Here is a 23,913-nt window from a genome sequence, read left to right as displayed (position 1 = left end):
AAAAAACCCCCCCCAAAAAAACAAGCAGGCTGCGAACAAACTTCATGTTCAGACTTTTTTGGATGAGAAAATGAGGATAATGACTGAAGTTATCACCAGTTACTTTCCTCCAGTTTCTGCACTGTTTTTCCTTCACCAACATTTCCCTTAAATTAGCATTTTATTTTGCAGATTTAGAATAAAACTGGAAACACATTGTGATGGAAGCCAGAGATAAGATTAATGACCGAGACCTAAAATAACAAATATTCTTTCTGTTTTTAATCATGACTCTTTTAGTGAGTCAAAACTGTCACGATGTTTTTAGTTTAGAGTAAAATACTATCATAATTACCTATAAGTAATGACGACTCCAAATTTTCCTGTTTAGTAAAATTACATGAAAATATTAACATTTGGGCGCTTGTATGAAACTGGGTTAATTTTGGTACCAGCGTTTTAGACCCAATAATAAAAGACAAATTTAGACATATTTCCCCCCAGGATGGACCTAATGATGAGCTCAGATAAATGCAAAAAAAATTATACTCTTGCTCTGAGCCATCCCAAAATGAATGAATTTTTAAGAAAATATCAGGGCCAAAAATAGGACCAAAATTGGGACATGAAAAACTACCTAGGCGTCAGTGTGTTTTATTTTGAAAACATAACTGGAAATGGTTTTATATACCGCTATAAATAAAGACACTGTTAAACTTGATGATCCTTGTGGTTTTTCTAATCCAGACATGTGGATTTTTCATGAATCTCAGTCTCATTCCAGGTTTTGTATGTAACCCATCGCGTCCACTGGCGTTACATGCAGAACCTGCCCATTTAAACACATATAAATCGCAAATGATTTTGAAACAGCTGTCATTTTTGTCAAACTCTCTGCCTTGAATAATTAGTTCGATTCCAAAAATGTACCTGTGAGAGAATAAAGAGATATTTAAAAAAAAAACAAAAAAACAAAAAAATAGTAGCGCATAATTTTTGTGTACTTTCGCCCATGTTACGTCCAGATTTTGTATTAATTATAATGCAAAATAATATAAAAATAAAAATGTTTTATCTGGAAAAATAGTTTCTCTTTTATTTCAGTAAGTATTTATTTTTAAAACAGACCCAAAGTGATTCCAAACTTGCTTCGTAACAATAGTTTACATGTGATTTGAATTTTTAGCCCCCATCTCCTGTTTTTAGAACCAGTTTCATAGAAGCACCCATCTACAAACTATCCTTCACAAAAAATATGAATTACCTGAACAAATATGAAAAGCATGAAACGTCTTAAGAGAAGTCAGTGTAATTTGACCAATATTCTGCCTGTTACTGAATGTTTTATGTATTTGTAGATCCACTGTGATCTGTAAGTTCTACTGCACATGTGTAAATGATAAATTGAGGCAGAATATTGTTAAAACTGCTTCTATTTTTCTTAAGAAATTTCAGGTTGTTCATGGTTGTTCAAGTCCTTTAGAATTTTTTAAATGCTGGTTTGTAGATGTAAACATCTAAAACCTGATTTAGGATAAAACTGGAAACACTTTTTGATGGAAGCCAGCGATAGGACTAATGACCAGGACCTAAAATAACAAATATTCTGTTTGTTTTGAATCATGACTCTTTTAGTCAGTCAAAACTGTCACAATGTTTTTAATCTAAAGTAAAATACTATTAGAATTACCTATAAGTAATGACAACTCAACATTTTTCTGTTTATTTTAGTGTAAATTAGTAAAATTATATGAAAATATTTACATTTACAAACTATCCTTCATAAAAAAATCTGAATTACCTGAACAAATATGAAAAGCATGAAACGTCTTAAGAGAAGTCAGTGTAATTTGACCAGTTTTTGGCCTGTTACTGAATGTTTTATGTATTTGTAGATCCACTGGGATCTGTAAGTTCTAATGTACATGTGTAAATGACAAACTGAGACAGAATAATGTTAAAATTGTACCTTTTTTGTTAAGAAATTTAAGGTTGTTCATGTCAGTCAGATTTTTTAAAGGCTTGTTTGTAGATGTAAACACCTAAAACCTGATTTAGGATAAAACTGGAAACACTTTTTGATGGAAGCCAGCGATAGGACTAATGACCAGGACCTAAAATAACAAATATTCTGTTTGTTTTGAATCATGACTTTTTTAGTCAGTCAAAACTGTCACAATGTTTTTAATCTAAAGTAAAATACTATTAGAATTACCTATAAGTAATGACAACTCAAACATTTTCTGTTTATTTTAGTGTAAAATAGTATAATTAATAATAAAAATTAATTAAATTAATAATAAATAACCTGAACAAATATGCAAAGCATGAAACGTCTTAAGAGAAGTCAGTGTAATTTGACCAATATTCTGCCTGTTACTGAATGTTTTGTGTATTTGTAGATCCACTGTGATCTGTAAGTTCTACTGTACATATGTAAATGGCAAACTGAGGCAGAATATTGTTAAAAATGCACCTATTTTTTCTTAAGAAATTTCAAGTTGTTCATGGTTGTTCAGGTCAGTCAGATTTTTTAAAGACTCTTTTATAGATGTAAACACCTAAAACCTGATTTAGGCTAAAACTGGAAACACATGTTGAGGCCAAGACCTAAAATGACAAATATTCTGTTTGTTTTTAATCATGACTTTTTTAGTCAGACAAGACTGTCACAATGTTTTTAATTTAGAGTAAAATACTATCATCATTACTTATAAGTAATGAAAACTTCAAATTTTCCTCTTTATTTTAGTACAGTTACATAAAAATATTTACATTTACAAACTATCCTTCCTAAAAAAAATATGAATTACCTGAACAAATATGCAAAGCATGAAACATCTTAAGAGAAGTCAGTGTAATTTGACCAATATTCTGCCTGTTACTGAATGTTTTGTGTATTTGTAGATCCACTGGGATCTGTAAGTTCTAATGTACATGTGTAAATGGCAAACTGAGGCAGAATAATGTTAAAATTGCACCTTTTTTGCTAAGAAATTTAAGGTTGTTCATGTCAGTCAGATTTTTTAAAGGCTCGTTTGTAGATGTAAACACCTAAAACCTGATTTAGGATAAAACTGGAAACACTTTTTGATGGTCAAGACCTAAAATGACAAATATTCTTTCTGTTTTTAATCATGACTCTTTTAAAAGAGGTTCTTAATCTCAATGGGATTTTCTTCCTGGTTAAATAAATCTTAAATCAAATAAAATAGTCGGTCAAAACTGTCACAATGTTTTTAATTTAGAGTAAAACACTATCATAATTACTTATAAGTAATGACAACTCCAAATTTTTTTCTTTATTTTAGTAAAATTACATGAAATTATTTACATTTACAAACTATCCTTGACAAAAAAATATGAATAACCTGAACAAATATGAAAAGCATGAAACATCTTAAGAGAAGTCAGTGTAATTTGACCAATATCCTGCCTGTTACTGAATGTTTTGTGTATTTGTAGATCCACTGTGATCTGTAAGTTGTAATGGACATGTGTAAATGACAAACTGAGGCAGAATATTGTTAAAATTGCATCTATTTTTCTTAAGAAATTTCAGGTTGTTCACGGTTGTTCAAGTCAGACAGATTTTTTAAAGACTAGTTTGTAGATGTAAACACTTAAAACCTGATTTAGGATAAAACTGGAAACACTTTTTGACAGCCATGTTGAGCCGCATTATGTAATAAATTCCCATTATGTAATAAAAGTTCAAAATGTAATAACAATGTCACGTCATCTTGTAATAAAGCCGCATTATGTAATAAACTGACGCGTTTTGTAATAAACTACGTCAACGCATTATATAGTAAATTTTTTCGCATTATGTAGTAAGTTATTACAATTTGAGAAATTCATTACAAAATGCACTTGACACATTTTTATTAAAAAAAATATAATAACATGGTTCATTATGTAATAACAATCCAAATTAATATAATTTCAGAGCAATTTAGAAGAAATTAGTCCCAGGAGCTACAGGTAATGTAATCAGAACTTTAACCACACAGTTTAAAGATTAATTTAGCACATTACATTTTCCTGAAAATAAAAATGTGTCAACTGCATTTTGTAATAAATTTCTCAAATTGTAATAACTTACTACATAATGCGAAAAAATTTACTACATAATGCATTGCAGTAGTTTATTACAAAATGTGTCAGTTTATTACATAATGTGGCTTTATTACAAGATGACGTGACATTCTTATTACATTTGGAACTTTTATTACATAATAGGAATTTATTACATAATGCGGCTCAACAAGCCAAGACCTAAAATGCCGAATATTCTTCCTATTTTTTTTTTTTTTTTTTATGATTCTCTTTTAGAAATCAGAGCTGAGCAACTTCAAAAATAATAAATAAATAAGGGTTAAGAAAGTACGACATTGCTGGAGGACTGTGTTTGTGTATCCGTCGACATGTCGGACCTCCGTCTGTCGGCGGGGCGGGACATGAGTGGCATCTCCAAGCTAATAAAGGTCAAAGGTCAAAGGTCAAAGCAGTGGGTTTAATACAGGAGAGCAGTGGGACGCTTTCTACAATGAGCAACATCAACGGGTTCCTTTTGGGTCACTTTTTTTTTTTTTTTTTTTTTATACCCCCAAAGCGTCTCCAGAGGGTCCAGATCAAACAACGAAGCCCCCTCCCACCCCCATCGTCATCATCATCATCATCATCATCATCATCATCTTCAGCCAAGGTTCCGTTCGGTGTCCTATTAGGGAAAAGAGAGGAAAAAAAAAAAAAAAAGAGCTGGACTGAAGTCAGTTTTCCCACTCACACACATCAGCTGTTCTCATGTATGAAGTCTCGCCGTTTAGAAAAAGAAGCAGCGTGGTTACATCCGCTCGCTCGCCACTAGGTGGAGTCGGCGTCCTGTGAACACGACTCGCAGCATCTCTGTTTGTACATGTCTGTGTAGCACAGCCTCAGTCTCTTGACCACGCTGCAGTACTGGGTGGTGTCTTTGCATTCACCTGCACCAAAAACACAAACACAACCATCAGCTTTTATCCCACAGGTCCAACAGGTGCTACTTTTACTGCAGTTCCCAAATGAATTGTTCTCTATTTGGACCAGATTAAGCAAAAGCGAACATCAGTGTCAAAAATTAAAGTTTCACCTATCATTCCTCAAATAGGCTAATTTTTCAGCTTAAGAACTCTATTTTTTTTTTCCACTTAAGTTTTTATTATTATTTATTTGGTTCATTTATTTGATTTATTTATAGTGTTATTGAAATTTTATAAACACATAATCCAATCCAACTTAATTTGTAAAGCACTTTAAAACAACCACAGTGGACCAAAGTGCTGTACAAAAGAATAATTAAAACCAAAATAAAAGAATAAAATAAAGAATAGATTAAAAGACACAGAACTGTACAAAAAGAAAACAGTGTTGTACAGAAGAATAAATAAAACCCAAATAAAAGAATAAAACACAAGAATAGATTAAAAAAAAAAACATAAAAAGCCATACAATTAAAAACAACAAAAAAATAAGAACGATAAACCACTACCAAACAAAAACAAGAAAATAAAAATAATACATAATGAGCAAAAACAACAAAAAGCGAACAAACAAACCTTACTGGGGTGCACTACACAACCTTACATTAATATTATTCAGTCCTTCCACCATTCCAGGTTCTGTAATCTGTCCATTTATTCCATTTTTTTTGTCCGTTTGTGCGTCTTGTAGTCACAGTTTGTGAGCATTTTTTAGCTTAAGAACTCTATTTTTTTCCCGCTTAAGTTTTTATTGAAATGCATGCATTATCTGTTCAGCACATTGAAAAAATATCATCATGAAAATTTTATGCTTAATCAGTTTCCCCTGTCAAATTAGGAAAAGTCATGAAATATGAAGCAAAAAAAAAAAGTCAGCTATTTTTTTTTTTTTTTGAATAATAAACACTGAATGGAGTCAAATTGACCCCAAGGATAATACGAGGGTTAATTTGCTGTAACCAAGATCGATTTTCACCCTCAACCATCCTGTACATTCTACACAGTAAAAAAAAAAAGTGTCAATTTAACTTTTAGAGAGTGGGTCTGTTTCAGATAACATTTGGTCCCACTCAAAATTAGAGTCAAATTTACTCTATGGCTAGTGTCTAATGTTCAGAGTTAATTCTGTTAACTCTACTCAATTCATTGTCAAAAATAACAATGAAATATGTAAAAAATATGTAACACACAGGACATTTCGCCCATCATTTCTCAAATAGGTTCATTTTTTTAGCTTAAGAACTCTATTTTTTTTTTTTGCTTAAGTTTTAATTGAAATGTGTGTAATATGTTGCATTGAAAAATATCATCATGATCATTTTATGCTTAATCAGTTGTCGTCATCAAATTAGGAAAAGTCATGAAATATGAAGCAAAAAAAAAAGTCAGCTATTATTTTTTGAAGAATAAACATTGAATGGAGTCAAATTGACCCCAAGGATAATAGCTTAAGAAGTCTATTTTTTTTTTTTTTTTTTTGCTTAAGTTTTTATAAAAATTTTATAAACACATAATCAGCAAAAACAACAAAAAGCGAACAAACAAACCTTACTTGGGTACACTACACAACCTTACAGTCACATTATTCAGTCCTTCCACCATTCCAGGTTCTGTAATCAGTCCATTTATTCCATTTTTTGTCCATTTGTGCTTCTTGTAGTCACAGTTTGTGAGCATTTTTACCTCTGCCAACGAGGTTATGTTTTCATCTAGGTTTGCTTGTCTGTCTGTTAGTAAGATAACTCAAACATTTATGGACGGATTTAGATGAAATTTTCAGAAAATGTTAATACTGGCACAAGGAACAAATGATTACATTTTGGTGATGGTGGTAGCGGGGGTGGGGGGACTGATCTGCCTTGGCGGAGGTTATTTTGCTCATTTTTGGTTCATTACTGTCCTTGTTGTTGATTATTCTAATATTATTCAATTTTTTTGTCCATTTTGCTGATTGTTTCTTCATTTTTGTTGTGTTTACTGGTTATTTTCCTCATTTCATTGATTATTTTGTTCATTTTTTTTTGCTTTTTTGTTTGTTCCCACAGACGGTCAATTGTCCTGAGACTCGGATGTCCTTCTTTAGTCCAGTTTTGCTCATTTATTTTGCTGTTTCAGCTTCAAGGACTAAATGTTGACTTGCTGCTTAATGTATCCAAACCAGTGAAATGAATCATTGTGATGAAATAATAAATATTATGACCACTTCTCCTGTCAGTGGTCATCATGTTATGGATGATCGGTGTAATCAGGGCCATTTTACTACATCATGAACACACTGACTTTTCATACTTTAAGTACATTTGTGATAAAACTTCTATTCTTTCACTTGAATTTTGAAGATAATACAGAATCAGACTGACCCTTGTCTTCAATGTACATCTGTTTTGTTCTTTTAAAGATTTTTTTTAAGGTTGTGTTCATTCAGAGACAGTGCGATGCTGGCAGGAAGCACCTTGAAATTGTTTTTTTTTTTTTTTTTATAATGGAGATTTCCTTGGTGCAAAAAAGGGAGTTTTGCAAGAAAAAAAAAAAAAAAGAGAAAATAACATGAGGATGAACATCAGCTAACGGCTAAATTGTTCTTTCTGAAGACTTCGGAATACTTTTTTCCACTGCTGAAAGTGGAAACACTCGAACCGAACGCTGCTTCCTGTCAATGGACCTACCTCGAAGACAGACATAATAATTAACATGTGTACAAAGGATCATTGTGATTCATTTTTCAATCATAATTTTTCATTTTTAGATGCAGTATCATTTGTTATTAGCGCTGCTACTTCTGTTTTTATCAAACACCTGAGATCTCGGAGCCTTTTCCTGCAGCCTCTCCTCCCCGTCTCTTCTGCAGAAAACACTTTCTGAACACTCACAACCGCCAGGGAGTTGGGACCATTATCTAAGAAATCGATGTGACAGAATACGTTGGTAACCCCTGGTGCTTCTAAGTTGCAAGAGAGTGCAACAAAAACAGGCGGTTTAACTCATAAAGACCCAAACATCCACCGTCGACCTAAACCATCTACTGATCTAAAATGTTTAATAACTTCTGATCCATTAATCCTACCAATACATGCAAATAATTGGTGTAAAATGCAGTTTATCATCTTTTCATGGTCATCAGATATGACCCATTTGGATGTTTAGAGGCTCCGTAGTTACCATGGAAACACCGTCATCTTTAACAACGTTGATTCACAGTGGATGGACACACTTGGTTTATACTACACGGTAAATAATATATAAATAAAATGAACAAAAATAAACAGAAAACGTACAAAATAATAAAAATGGAATGGAAAAAATTGGACTAAAATGAAGAAAAAAAAGAATAAAATAAGCAACAAAATGAACCAAAACAGTCAAAGTCGTCAATAAAATTAACAGTATAACAATTAATCAACAAAAAAATAAGTAACATGAACAAAATAACACAAATTGAACGAAACTGAAGAAAAAATTGGTAACAAAATGTCCTCTTCTACAACACTGATTCACAGTGGATGGACACACTTGGTTTATATATATTAAATAATATATACAATGAACAAAAATGAATAAAAAATGTACAAAATAATAAAATGGAATGGAAAAAATTGGACTAAAAGGAAGTACAAAAAGAATAAAATGAGCAACAAAATGAACCAAAACAGTCAAAGTCGTCAATAAAATTAATAGTATAATAATTAATCAACAAAGTTATAAGTAGCATGCAGAAAATAACACAAACTGAACAAAATTGAAGAAAAAATAGGCGACAAAATATCATCTTCTACAACACTGATTCACGGTGGATGGACACACTTAGTTTCTATATATTAAATAATATATACAATGAACAAAAACAAACAAAAAAAAAGTACAAAATAATAAAATGGAATAGAAAAAAATGGACTAAAATGAAGTAAAAAAGAATAAAGTAAGCCATAAAATGAACAAAAACAGCCAAAGTCATCAATAAAATTAATAGTATAATAATTAATCAACAAAATAAGTAACATGAATGAAAGAAGACACAAACAGAACAAAATTAAAGACAAAAAAAAGGCAACAAAATGTCATCTTCTACAACACAGATTCACAGTGGATGGACACACTTGGTTTATATATATTAAATAATATATAGAATGAACAAAAATGAATAAAAAAAAGTTTAAAATAATAAAATGGAATGGAAAAAATTTGACTAAAATTAAGACAAAAAGAATAAAATAAGACACAAAATTAACCAAAACAGCCAAAGTCATCAATAAAATTAATAGCATAATAATTAATTGACAAAATTCTAAGTACCATGCACAAAATACCACAAACTGAACAAAATTTAAGAAAAAATAGGCAAAAAAATATCATCTTCTACAACACTGATTCACAGTGGATGGACACACTTAGTTTCTACATATTAAATAATATATACAACGAACAAAAACAAAAAAAAAAAGTACAAAATAATAAATGGAATAGAAAAAAATGGACTAAAATGAAGTAAAAAAGAATAAAGTAAGCCATAAAATGAACAAAAACAGCCAAAGTCATCAATAAAATTAATAGTATAATAATTAATCAACAAAATAAGTAACATGAATGAAAGAAGACACAAACAGAACAAAATTAAAGACAAAAAAAAAAGGCAACAAAATGTCATCTTCTACAACACAGATTCACAGTGGATGGACACACTTGGTTTATCTATATTAAATAATATATAGAATGAACAAAAATGAATAAAAAAAAGTTTAAAATAATAAAATGGAATGGAAAAAACTGGACTAAAATTAAAACAAAAAGAATAAAATAAGCCACAAAATTAACCAAAACAGCCAAAGTCATGAGTAAAATTAATAGCATAACAATTAATCAACAAAATAATAAGTAACATGAACAAAATAAGACACAAAGTAAACAAAATTGAAGAAAAAAAAAGGCAACAAAATGTCATCTAATCTAACACTGATTCACCAGTAAAACCCATCGAGTTTGATAAATGACAGTGGGTGGAGATACTTTATGTTCAGCTATTGATAAACTTTTGCTGAAAAACTCACTTTTCCTCAGTTTTCTCTGTTTTGATATAATAACCATTGAATTTACTCTGAGCTTTTATGAACATCCATATGATAAGTCAATTAAAATATGTAATTTTCACAGAAAAAATGCAAAATGCAGAGGATAATACTATAATAAATGGAGGTAGATCACTTAAGAAAAAGCAAATATAGAGAAAAAACCTACTTTGGAACTTCCAGATAAAAAGCATTGGGTCGTAATGGGTTAACTTTGTACTATCAGAGTCCGACGCTAAAGCAGACTGAAAACGTTATTTTCATTGTGATTTTCTGTGAGAATCCCCACCGGAAAACACCGTCAGTGTTTGATGTTGTGTGCAACGGCGCCCTGAACGCAGCAGATTCATCATCCTCAGCAACAAGCGTGTTAAGGTGTTCTGCGATGCAACAGAGCAGCCGGTTTAGCCACTGGAAGAGCTCATTAATCATTTTTAGTAATCGTTTTATTCCAACTCCTCCGGCTGCCTTTTACACTGACAATCTTAAACATACAAACAGTCGGAGCTAAAAGTAGAATAAAGACCACGATCCAAAGCATCATGTGTCTAATATTCAACAGGACGAAATGTTAAGATGCAGTGTTTGATGCTTCATTTACAGCGGGGGGTGTCAAACATACGGCCTGTGGGCCAAAACCAACCCACCAAAAGGGTCCAATTTGGCCCAAACTGAATATATTAACAATCAGTGGTGTCAAAATCATTTTAGTTCCCTACTCTTATGGTCATAGTTACCTTTTATACCTGAATATCCAAATACTAAATGCACAGCTGCACTGTTAGGCTCCTTCAACCCCTTTTCTTTTTTTTTCTTTTTTCTTTGTATTATGATTACACTGGGTTACAAAAAAATGTTTTTTGCAAGTTGTCTAGGTTTTTTCAACTGAATTAGGACCATTTTGCACCGCTAAATCCAAAAATGACATTTGTTTTTCCAATCAGGTCAGGTTTTTTTGCTAATTTGATTTTGAAAAATTTGATCTTCTCACAAAATTGATTCCATTTTTGTGACTTTATCAGTTGATTTTTTATACAGTTCTCACCCAAAATAGGTTTTAAGAGAAAATCATTTGATTCCTGTTAGGTACAATGGTGTATTCACCGCAGATGTAGCAGAATACGTCAGGCTTATTTTTGCAAGATCTTCTAGTCGAAGCCATTTCATTCACCTGTAATATTAAAAAAAACATTAATCATAAATTGGCAAAAGTCAAATCTTCAGAACTCGTTTATTGCAAGAAATATGAAAGAATTTTGTATCATATGATGTGAAAATGCCCATAAATGTAAGCAAAAATGTTAAAAAGCCAATATGTAGCATAGTTCAGAAAGTTGACCTGACTGAGCAAAATTAATCTGATTTTTGGATTCAGCACACCAAAATGATCCTAAATCAGCTCAAAAAACTTAAACAATAAATTTGTTGTTGACCAGTGTTATTAATACTACTATGTATGTATACATATATAATAATAAACTTTATTGCAGACACAAGTCCATATACCACAATGTGTATGTATACGTATGTTGTGTGCTTGTGGTGTATGGACTTGTGTCTGCAATAAAGTTCATTATTATATATGTATACACACATATTATTATTATTATTATTATTATTATTATTATTATTATTAATAATAATAATTTTCTTTGTCTTATTTCCTAGAAGTGTGATTGGCTATATGTGCAAGCTTGTTATTATCATTATTATTATCCATTTACTTACTTATTTACTTTATTTATGTTACTTTTTTTTTTTTGCATGCAAAGAGAGAGAGAGAACAGTGTACTTTGTTCCAGTGATGTCCTGTGTAATATGTTATGAGACTATTCTGAACAAAAAATTTAATAAAAAAAAAATCATTTTAGTTCAGGGGCCACATACAAGATAATTTAATCTGATTTGATGTGAAGTGGGTTAATCCAGTAAAATACTATCAGTATAACCTATAAATCACAGGTGTCAAACATGCAGCCTGTGGGCCAAAACTGGCCCGCCAAAGGGTCCAATTTGGGATAAATTTATGAAATTCAAAAATTAGACACAAGATATTAACAATGAAGGATGTGCAGACCAATATGATCTAAAGTGGATTAGATCAGTAAAATAATATCATAATAACTTTTAGTGTTTTAGTGTAAAAAGGTAAAATTACATGAAAATGTTTACATTTACAAACTATCCTTTTACAAAAAAAAGAATAACCTAAACAAATATGAACATATGAACTTATATAACTTCTATATATAAACTCTTTACACATTCATAATTGATCAGTAAAGTCGACCTACAACATGTGACCATAACTGACTAGAACACTGATCGAATCTATTAAACAGAGACCACGTATAAACCATTTCCTACAAAACATTTACTTTAGTTTGTCCACATAATTTATTCCAGTCTTTCTCAAAGTGGGGTACGTGTACCCCCAAGGGTACTTGGAAGAGGCTCTGGGGGTACTCAAAACTGTTTTTGGGACAAACATTTTAAATAAGTCATCATGTACTGAATACAAAATAAATAATGAGAATTAATACTGAAATATAAAACACAATAAATACATTCATATTATAGTTTTATTGTTAATCATCTTGTTTAAGCTTTGGTAACATTTTAAGAACATTTCTATTTTATATTACTGAAAATGAGTTTATTTCAGTAATTAAGTAATTATTTTTGGTCGATAAAAGGTTCATTTATTAATTAATGACCACTTAATTTATTTTTCTTATCAATGAGAGGGCACTTTTCAGTTTATATTTCGCACACAAAATTTACTTGTAAATTTTTAAAAAATTTTTTTATATATTACAGTCAAATATATGTTGTTTGTTTGCAAAGTTTTGAAAATGTAAACAGACACCTTTGGCACAGGAACAAATTTTGCCTCATTTTTTCTATAAAAAATGCTGAAGCGAGAGCTGGGGGTACTAGGCTAAAAAAATATATATTCCAGGGGGTACTCCACTGTAAAAAGTTTGACAAACATTGACTTATTCATTGGATGTAAAAAAGACCCAATATTGAAGATAAAACACCTGCCTTTTTCAGATACAGTGTTGTGCAGTGATTTTTCTAAGAATGTCTCCACTTCTGTCATGATTTTATTGAGGAAACAAATCCATTTATTCTAGATACTGAAGGCACATGGTCTTTGTATTCCCCCCTGAAATCTACATTTATATCTTTACTGAAATATCCTCTTACATAAGGATCTAACAGACAAACTGGAGAGAGTGTGTTTGATTGATTTACTTGTGATTTGCTTAAGAGTCTTTTATTTTACACAGCAGGTCTACCTCTAATATCCGAGTTCTTTATGTGTAACTTTATAAAATATGAACCAAGGCACAGGATTAAAACTTGGCAGAGGGTAACAGAGGGAGAAATTGAGAAAAGTGTGTGTTTCTGTTGTGGTGTGACAGATAGAGTCTGTTTACTCTGGGTTAACTCTTCGTTTTCAGGGTTTCAGATGCGTTAGAATGAGTCCAAACAGCGCATTATGTCACTGATCGTCCCTATGGACACAGTGGAACACAGTGTTTGTGTAGTTCTGCTCCATCATTCACCAACGGTCCTTAAATCCCCAAATAAAACTAATAAAACTTCTGCTCTTTGTCACACGAGCTCTTTAAATCCTTCAGAATGACTTATTACTGTGGGAAAAGGACACAGAGTCAGTTTGTGGAATATTCCTGCTTCCACTGTCACCATTTAATGACAAGTGAAGTTATTCAAGCTGTGTATGAAATAATACATGATTTTAACCCTTTATCGGACAAGTGACTATTTTTGGTAATTTCCTCAAACATTAAATATGGGGCCAATCCTGTGCCTCAGTGATGTCCAGAAGCATGCTGCATGGTTCCTACAGGTTTCTAGAAGTTAAGACTTTTTAAGGCCATTTTAAGACTATTTAGAACAGAATTTAATGCCCATTTCACAGCCATACTGTCAAAAATTCATGACTCCTAGAATTTAGAAAAATGTTTTTGTGTACTCCAGTGTCTTGATTTCCACCGTTCTAAGTCATTTCTCACCGGGGGGCTGCAAAGTTAGCAATAATTGGTTCCTAATTTCAATATAAATTGTCAGGTTGGAACGGGTGGAACTGAGTTGACTAACGTTACAGAATTTGGAGCTCAGACATTAAACACATTTAAACATATTTATGCCAACATAACTTAAGACCTACCATATAAAATCTAATACCTTTTAAAGACTTTTTTAAGGTATTAAATGCACATTTGTAAATTCAAGACTTTTAAGACTTTTTAAGACCCTGCAGGAACCCTGATGCTGGTTTTTAGTCCAACAGTCCGAAAGGGTCTGATGGACCATGGCTATCAGTTGTCGTTAGGGATGTCCGATATTGGCTTTTTTGCCAAAAACCAATATGCCGATATTGTCCAATGCTTAATTTCCGATATCTACGGATACCGCTGCCGATATATGTGGGATATTAAACTAATTTTATGTAACATCACATATCTCCTGTCATGGAATTAACACATCATGCCTAATTTTATTGTGATGCCTCATTGGATGCATTCTCAAATGCAACAAGGCTTTCAAAATGTAAACACTGTCTGTGCAAAGAATACATACTTCAACTTAAGTTGTGGAAAAAATGCCATGTTTATTTATTTTCTCTCCCTCCCTCCATGAGTCTATTACAGTGTGGCAACTCTACTGTACAATTTTGAAAACTGCACATTTCTTACAGCTACAAACAACGCTTCACTTACACGTCAGTAAATGCCGGCGAAACCAAGGCATTATTTTATCGGTTTTAATGTTAGGCAAAAAAAACGATAACGATATTCACCGATATTACATTTTTATGCCAATATTGGGCCGATAACATCGTTGGGCTGATATTATCGGACATCCCTAGTTGTCGTCTGTCCATCGTCCGTCCATTGTCCATCTGTAAACAATTTTTCAAGAATCTTCTTCTCCGAAACCATCAATCACAATGACTTGATATTTGTTGTAGAAGATCTTTGGGGTAAGGTCTTCTAGGCTTGTTGAAAGAATTAGGAAATATTGAGTTTTGATTTTTTTTTTTTTATGAATTTTTGAATTTTAAAAATCCCCGTTGGTTTATAATGGGACAAAAGTCAAAGTGCTTTAACTTCAAAACAGTTGAAGATATTGATATAATTTCTATTGGCGGTCACATATGGGCTTTCATTTGGTGCCATGACCTCTGACCTTGAATTACCTTGAAAGGTCAAACCAAAAGTCATCTATGTCCAAATTTCTAGAAACTTCTTCTTCGTCAGCCACAATCAATTTAAATTCATAGCAGAGGTTCCTTGGGGCAAAATCTACCAAGTTTGTTCAAATAATTGACAAATATTGATTTTTGAATTTTTTTTAATGAATTTTTGACAATTTTAAAAATCCCCATTGGTTTATAATGGGGAAAAATTTCAAAGTGTTATAACTTCAAAACAGTTGAAGATATTGATATACTTTCTATTGGCAATAGATAGGAGGTCACATATGGGCTTTCATTTGGTGCCATGACCTCTGACCTTGAATGACCTTGAAAGGTCAAACCCAAGGTCATTCATGTCCAGATTTCTAGAAACGTCCAAAACCGTCAGCCAGAATCAATTGAAATTCATAGCAGAGGTTCCTCGGGGCAAGGTCTACCAAGTTTGTTCAAATAATTGACAAATATTGATTTTTGAATTTTTTATGAATTTTTGAAAGCTTAAAAATCCCCATTGGTTTATAATAGGAAAAATGTCAAAGTGCTATAACTTGAAAACAGTTGAAGGTATTAATATAATTACTATTGGTAATAGATAGGAAGTGACATATGGGCTTTCATTTGGTGCCATGACCTATGACCTTGAATTACCTTGAAAGGTCAAACAAATGTCAATTAATGTCTTTAAATATGCCTACAGGACCCTTCATCCTATTTTTATAACACAATACAGTGATTCAGAGAGATTTTATAGAAATTCTGAAGCTGTAAATAGTGAATATGAGTGATTTTTGTCAGTTTATGACCTTATACCAGTTGTTTTAGTGCATGTGTTTACCTTTTAGGAAGTGCTGCTCAGATGTTTCATGGCAAGAGGAGGGAGACTGTTGTCATGGCAACCGACAAGGAGGAAGATGACGATGTCCAATAACACATAGGTTAAAATTTTAGATTTGAGTATTTCAGTGGCCTATAAATGGTTAACCCTCATTCTACAAACATATTTAACAGGAAAAATACACAGCGAAATGTCATATTATGTATTATATATGTGTATGTAGTATATTATATATCATATATGTGTGCAAATATGAGCTTATTTACTTTAATAAATAAATAAAATAAAACAAAATTTAATAAGATCAATATTCAATCTCCATAACACAAGGAAAACTGCAGAGAAATGATATATACTGTTGCCTGCTGAGGAGTATCTAAACAGTTCATTACTACTTATTTTAGCTGTTATTATTCCTCAAAGACCTGAACAGCTGCACAGGAATGGGATGAAAAACTGTGATATGAAAAGGAACTAAGTGTATGAGTGAAATGGAATAAAAACTGCAATATTTGCCTCTGGGATGCAGAAGTACAAGTACTAGGACTGAGTAAAAGTACTGCCATTCCACTACTGATTCATACTGTGGGAAAAAACCTAAATGATATAAATTGTTCTGTAATTATGTCAGAAAATGTCAGACTTTCAACACAGGAGCTTTAGATCCACCTGCGTTCCAACAGTAGCTCTTTGTATGGATGTACACACACACACACACACACACACACACACACACACACACACACACTTACTCCCACAGGTGTTGTTGTTGCAGTGTTGCCAGGTGGAGGGTCGTGGGATCCAGGCGCAGTGCTGATCCGCCAGAGTCCTGCCTCTCCTCCGGTGAACACAGTCCACCCTTCGCGACTGGAAGCCACTCCCACAGACCACCGTGCACGCCCTCCACATGCCCGGACGCCACTGGACGTTACACAGGTCCGACGAACAGTTCCGAGCAGACACCGGCCTGAAACAGGAGCAGGGGCATAGGCTAAGGCTACGTTCAGACTGCAGACAAATGCGGCGCAAATCCGATATTTCTGCCCATATGTGACCTGTATCCGATCTATTAAAGACAGTTTGAACAGCAAAAGTCGGATTTTTTTGCCCATATGTGACCTGTATCCGATCTGTTAAAGACAGTTTGAACAGCACAAATCCGATTTTTTTGCCCATATGTGACCTGTATCCGATCTGTTAAAGACAGTTTGAACAGCACAAATCCGATTTTTTTGCCCATATTTGACTTGTATCCGATCTGTTAAAGACAGTTTGAACAGCACAAATCCGATTTTTTTGCCCATATGTGACCTGTATCCGATCTATTAAAGACAGTTTGAACAGCAAAAATCCGATTTTTTTGCCCATATGTGACCTGTATCCGATCTGTTAAAGACAGTTTGAACAGCACAAATCCGATTTTTTTGCCCATATTTGACTTGTATCCGATCTGTTAAAGACAGTTTGAACAGCACAAATCCGATTTCTTTGCCCATATGTGACCTGTATCCGATCTGTTAAAGACAGTTTGAACGGAAAAATTAGATGTTTTGCCCATATGTGACCTGTATCCGATTTTTTTGCCCGTATGTGACCTGTATCTGATCTGATAAAGACAGTTTGAACAGCACAAATCCGATTTTTTTGCCCATACGTGACCTGTATCCGATCTGTTAAAGACAGTTTGAACAGCACAAATCCGATTTTTTTGCCCATATGTGACCTGTATCCAATCTGTTAAAGACAGTTTGAATGGAAAAATTTGATTTTTTCCCATATGTGACCTGTATCCGATTTTTTTGCCCATATGTGACCTGTATCTGATCTGTTAAAGACAGTTTGAACAGCAAAAATCCGATTTCTTTGCCCATATGCGACTTGTATCCGATCTGTTAAAGACGGTTTGAACAGCACAAATCTGATTTCTTTGCCCATATGTGACGTATATCTGATCTGTTAAAGACAGTTTGAACAGCACAAATCCGACTTTTGTGCCCATATGCGACCTGTATCCGATCTGTTAAAGACAGTTTGAACAGCACAAATCCGATTAATTTGCCCATACGCGATGTGTATCCAATCTGTTAAAGGCAGTTTGAACAGCACAAATCCGATTTTTTTTAACCATATGCAACGTGTATCTGAACTGTTAAAGACAGTTTGAACAGCACAAATCCGATTTTTTTGCCCACATGTGACCTGTATCCGATCTGTTAAAGATAATTTTAACAGCACAAATCCAATTTTTTTGCCCATATGTGACGTGTATCCGATCTGTTAAAGACAGTTTGAACAGAAAAAATTTGATTTTTTTCCCATATCTGACCAGTATCCGATTTTTTTGCCCATATGTGCCCCATATCCAATCTGTTAAAGACAGTTTGAATGCAAAAAAATATTTTTTTTGCATTCAAACTGTCTTTAACAGATTGGATACAGGTCACAAATAGGCAAAAAAATGTATTTTTTTGCCCATATGTGACCTGTATCCGATTTTTTTGCCCATATGCGAACTGTATCCGATCTGTTAAAGACAGTTTCCACAGCAAAAATCTAATTTTTTTAAAATCCGACCCAGGCCACTTTCATATGTGGTCCTAAATCTGATACATATCTGATATTTAAAATGCTACTTCAGTCTGAAAGGCTAGGTCGCATTTATCCATCCTTCACGTCATTGCGACAAACATCCCAATTCTGGGTCCCAGGAGGAGAAGTGGTGGGAAAAATATATTTAGTTGCCTGTGTGGTCGAGTATTATGTCAGGACCTCTTTTGTGCATGCGGGTCACTTCAGGGTCACATTCAGTTCATACTCAAAACTGATAGAAGTCGCATTTAATGTGTTATATGAATGAGCACGCAAAAAAAATCAGATTTCATCAAAAAATCCAAATTGTGCATTAGGACCTGTTGTCTAAGTGAGCTCTGACATATGGGTCAGGGTAATGTCGCCTCTGTCCCAGAGGATGGAAGGGAAAGGGCAATTATCCGAAGTGTGGGCTCAGTCTTAATATATTCATTAGAACCAATCGAACAGTGTCTCCTCAGTCTGGAACCTTCTGCACCGTCCTTCTCCTCCCAGGCCTCTACTTTCACTCTGGATGCTTTGACTTTCTTTTTACTTTTATTCTATATTTATATACATGTATTTATTCTGTAGTAAGTGAGAGCTAAGGATTAAAGTCAAATTCCATGTTTCTGTGCACTGAGATGGATGGATGGATGGATGGATGGATGGATGGATGGATGGGTGGATGGATGGGTGGATGGATAGTAGGATGGATAGTAGGATGGATGGATGGATGGATGATAGTTGGATGGATGGATGAATGGATGGATGGATGAATGGATGGATGGATGATGGATGGATGGATGGTGGGTGCATGGATGGATGGATGGATGGATGGATGGATGGAAAAATTCCAGTCTTGAATTGAATTAAGTAAAAAAAAAAAAATTTAGCTTGAATTAAGGAAAAAATCTTGAATTAAGCCAAAAAAAATAAAAATCTTCACTTAAGTAAAAAAAATCTTAAATTAAGCCAAAAAAAATCTCAAATTTAGCAAAAAAAATCTTGAATTAAGCAAAAAAAAAAAATCTTCAATTAAGTAAAAAAAAAATAAAATCTTGAATTAAGCAAAAAAAAAAAAAAAATCTTCAATTACGTACAAAAATCTTGAATTAAGCCAAAAAAAATCTAGAATTAACAACTTAAATTTGTTTTTCTTTGTTTTAGTGCAAAAAAATAACATTAAATTCTGAAAATATTTACATTTACAAACTATCCTGTAACACTAAAATGTGAATAACCTGAAATGTCTACAGAAAATTCAGCCCAATTTGAACAATTTTCTTCCTGTTCCTCAGTGTTTAGTGTCTTTGTAGATCTGATCCATAATGCACATGGACAAGTTGAGGAATAATATTTTTTAAAACTGCACTAAATTTTCTTACGTTTTTTTTAATTTAAATTTCAGTTTTTTCAGTTTTTTTTTTTTTTTTTCCTTTTTGGATAGTTTATAAAAGTAAGTATTTTCATAATTTAATGTTTTGGGTTTTTTTTTTTTTTTTACACTAAAACACAGACAAAACGTTGGAGTTGTCATTATTTATAGGTTATTACGTTATTATTTTTCTGGTCCGGCCCACTGCAGATCAAATTTAGCTGAATATGGCCCCTGAACTAAAATGAATTTGACACCCCTGATATAGGAGTTGAAGAGTATTTTAACATTTCAGTGCTTATTTCAGCTGTTATTCTATCTCAAAGACCCAAACATCCACCGTCAACCCAAACCATCTACTGATCTAAACTGTTTAATACCTGTTGATCCATTAATCCTATCAATACATGTAAATAATCGGTGTAAAATACAGTTTGTCATCTTTTCATGGTCATCACATATGACCCATTTGGATGTTCAGAGGCTCCGTGGTTACCGTGGAAACACTGTTATCTTCTACTACAGGGGTGTCAAACATGCGGCCCGGGGGGCAAATGCGGCCAGCCAAAGGGTCCAGTTCGGCCCCTGGGATGTTTTTGCCAAGTGCAAAAATTCCACAGTCTTGAACTGAATTAAGCAAAAAAAAAAAAAAAATCTCAAATTAAGGAAAAAATCTTGAAATAAGCCAAAAAAAAACTTCAATTAAGTAAAAAAAAAAAATTTCAATAAAGCCAAAAAAAAAAAAATCTCAAATTCAGCAACAAATCTTAAATTAAGCAAAACAAAAAAATCTTCAATTAAGTAAAAAAAATATCTTCAATTAAGCCAGAAAATATCTTCAATTAAGTAAAAAATAATCTTGAATTAAGCGAAAAAAAAAAAAAAAAATCTTCAATTAAGTAAAAAAATCTTGAATTGAGCCAAAAAAAAATCTACAATTAACAACCTAATTTTTTCCCCTTTGTTTTAGTGCAAAAAAATAACATTAAATTATGAAAATATTTACATTTACAAACTATCCTGTAACACTAAAATGTGAATAACCTGAAATGTCTACAGAAAATTCAGCCCAATTTGAACAATTTTCTTCCTGTTCCTCTGTGTTTAGTGTCTTTGTAGATCTGATCCATAATGCACATGGACAAATGACAAGTTGAGGAATAATATTTTTTAAAACTGCACTAAATTTTCTTACGTTTTTTTTAAATTTAAATTTCAGTTTTTTCAGTTTTTTTTTTTTTTTTCCTTTTTGGATAGTTTATAAAAGTAAGTATTTTCATAATTTAATGTTTTGTTTTTTGTTTTTGTTTTTTACACTAAAACACAGACAAAACGTTGGAGTTATCATTATTTATAGGTTATTACGTTATTATTTTTCTGGTCCGGCCCACTGCAGATCAAATTTAGCTGAATATGGCCCCTGAACTAAAATGAATTTGACACCCCTGATATAGGAGTTGAAGAGTATTTTAACATTTCAGTGCTTATTTCAGCTGTTATTCTATCTCAAAGACCCAAACATCCACCGTCAACCCAAACCATCTACTGATCTAAACTGTTTAATACCTGTTGATCCATTAATCCTATCAATACATGTAAATAATCGGTGTAAAATACAGTTTGTCATCTTTTCATGGTCATCACATATGACCCATTTGGATGTTCAGAGGCTCCGTGGTTACCGTGGAAACACTGTTATCTTCTACTACAGGGGTGTCAAACATGCGGCCCGGGGGGCAAATGCGGCCAGCCAAAGGGTCCAGTTCGGCCCCTGGGATGTTTTTGCCAAGTGCAAAAATTCCACAGTCTTGAACTGAATTAAGCAAAAAAAAAAAAAAAAATCTCGAATTAAGGAAAAAATCTTGAAATAAGCCAAAAAAAACTTCAATTAAGTAAAAAAAAAAAAATTTCAATAAAGCCAAAAAAAAAAAAAATCTCAAATTCAGCAACAAATCTTAAATTAAGCAAAACAAAAAAATCTTCAATTAAGTAAAAAAAAATCTTCAATTAAGCCAGAAAATATCTTCAATTAAGTAAAAAATAATCTTGAATTAAGCGAAAAAAAAAAAAAAAAAAATTCTTCAATTAAGTAAAAAAATCTTGAATTGAGCCAAAAAAAAATCTACAATTAACAACCTAAATTTTTTTCCTTTGTTTTAGTGCAAAAAAATAACATTAAATTATGAAAATATTTACATTTACAAACTATCCTGAAACACTAAAATGTGAATAACCTGAACAAATATGAAACACCTGAAATGTCTACAGAAAATTCAGCCCAATTTGAACAATTTTCTTCCTGTTCCTCAGTGTTTAGTGTCTTTGTAGATCTGATCCATAATGCACATGGACAAATGACAAGTTGAGGAATAATATTTTTTAAAACTGCACTAAATTTTCTTACGTTTTTTTTAAATTTAAATTTCAGTTTTTTCAGTTTTTTTTTTTTTTTTTTCCTTTTTGGATAGTTTATAAAAGTAAGTATTTTCATAATTTAATGTTTTGGGTTTTTTTTTTTTTTTTTTTACACTAAAACACAGACAAAACGTTGGAGTTGTCATTATTTATAGGTTATTACGTTATTATTTTTCTGGTCCGGCCCACTGCAGATCAAATTTAGCTGAATATGGCCCCTGAACTAAAATGAATTTGACACCCCTGATATAGGAGTTGAAGAGTATTTTAACATTTCAGTGCTTATTTCAGCTGTTATTCTATCTCAAAGACCCAAACATCCACCGTCAACCCAAACCATCTACTGATCTAAACTGTTTAATACCTGTTGATCCATTAATCCTATCAATACATGTAAATAATCGGTGTAAAATACAGTTTGTCATCTTTTCATGGTCATCACATATGACCCATTTGGATGTTCAGAGGCTCCGTGGTTACCGTGGAAACACTGTTATCTTCTACTACAGGGGTGTCAAACATGCGGCCCGGGGGCAAATGCGGCCAGCCAAAGGGTCCAGTTCGGCCCCTGGGATGTTTTTGCCAAGTGCAAAAATTCCACAGTCTTGAACTGAATTAAGCAAAAAAAAAAAAAAAAAAATCTCGAATTAAGGAAAAAATCTTGAAATAAGCCAAAAAAAACTTCAATTAAGTAAAAAAAAAAAATTTCAATAAAGCCAAAAAAAAAAAAAATCTCAAATTCAGCAACAAATCTTAAATTAAGCAAAACAAAAAAATCTTCAATTAAGTAAAAAAAAATCTTCAATTAAGCCAGAAAATATCTTCAATTAAGTAAAAAATAATCTTGAATTAAGCGAAAAAAAAAAAAAAAAATTCTTCAATTAAGTAAAAAAATCTTGAATTGAGCCAAAAAAAAAATCTACAATTAACAACCTAAATTTTTTTCCTTTGTTTTAGTGCAAAAAAATAACATTAAATTATGAAAATATTTACATTTACAAACTATCCTGAAACACTAAAATGTGAATAACCTGAACAAATATGAAACACCTGAAATGTCTACAGAAAATTCAGCCCAATTTGAACAATTTTCTTCCTGTTCCTCAGTGTTTAGTGTCTTTGTAGATCTGATCCATAATGCACATGGACAAATGACAAGTTGAGGAATAATATTTTTTAAAACTGCACTAAATTTTCTTACGTTTTTTTTAAATTTAAATTTCAGTTTTTTCAGTTTTTTTTTTTTTTTCCTTTTTGGATAGTTTATAAAAGTAAGTATTTTCATAATTTAATGTTTTGGGTTTTTTTTTTTTTTTTTACACTAAAACACAGACAAAACGTTGGAGTTGTCATTATTTATAGGTTATTACGTTATTATTTTTCTGGTCCGGCCCACTGCAGATCAAATTTAGCTGAATATGGCC

General features: G+C 32.3%; 1 protein-coding gene across 1 annotated transcript in view; it reads right to left on the bottom strand.

Moving 5' to 3' along the window:
• Positions 1-4,299: 4,299 nt before the first annotated feature.
• Positions 4,300-23,913, bottom strand: part of adamtsl3 (ADAMTS-like 3) — a 786,695-nt gene continuing 767,081 nt past the window's right edge. The window contains exons 31-32 of the mRNA XM_030126022.1: positions 16,881-17,095; positions 4,300-4,964 (exon numbers count right to left, since the gene is read on the bottom strand). Of these exons, the coding sequence (XP_029981882.1) occupies positions 4,846-4,964; positions 16,881-17,095 (334 nt within the window). The 3' untranslated portion in view covers positions 4,300-4,845. The remainder of the gene's footprint in view (positions 4,965-16,880; positions 17,096-23,913) is intronic.

This window comes from Sphaeramia orbicularis, chromosome 3, assembly GCF_902148855.1.
Source record: "Sphaeramia orbicularis chromosome 3, fSphaOr1.1, whole genome shotgun sequence".
NCBI classification, from domain to species: domain Eukaryota; kingdom Metazoa; phylum Chordata; class Actinopteri; order Kurtiformes; family Apogonidae; genus Sphaeramia; species Sphaeramia orbicularis.
This window is presented reverse-complemented; position numbering and strand designations above follow the sequence as displayed.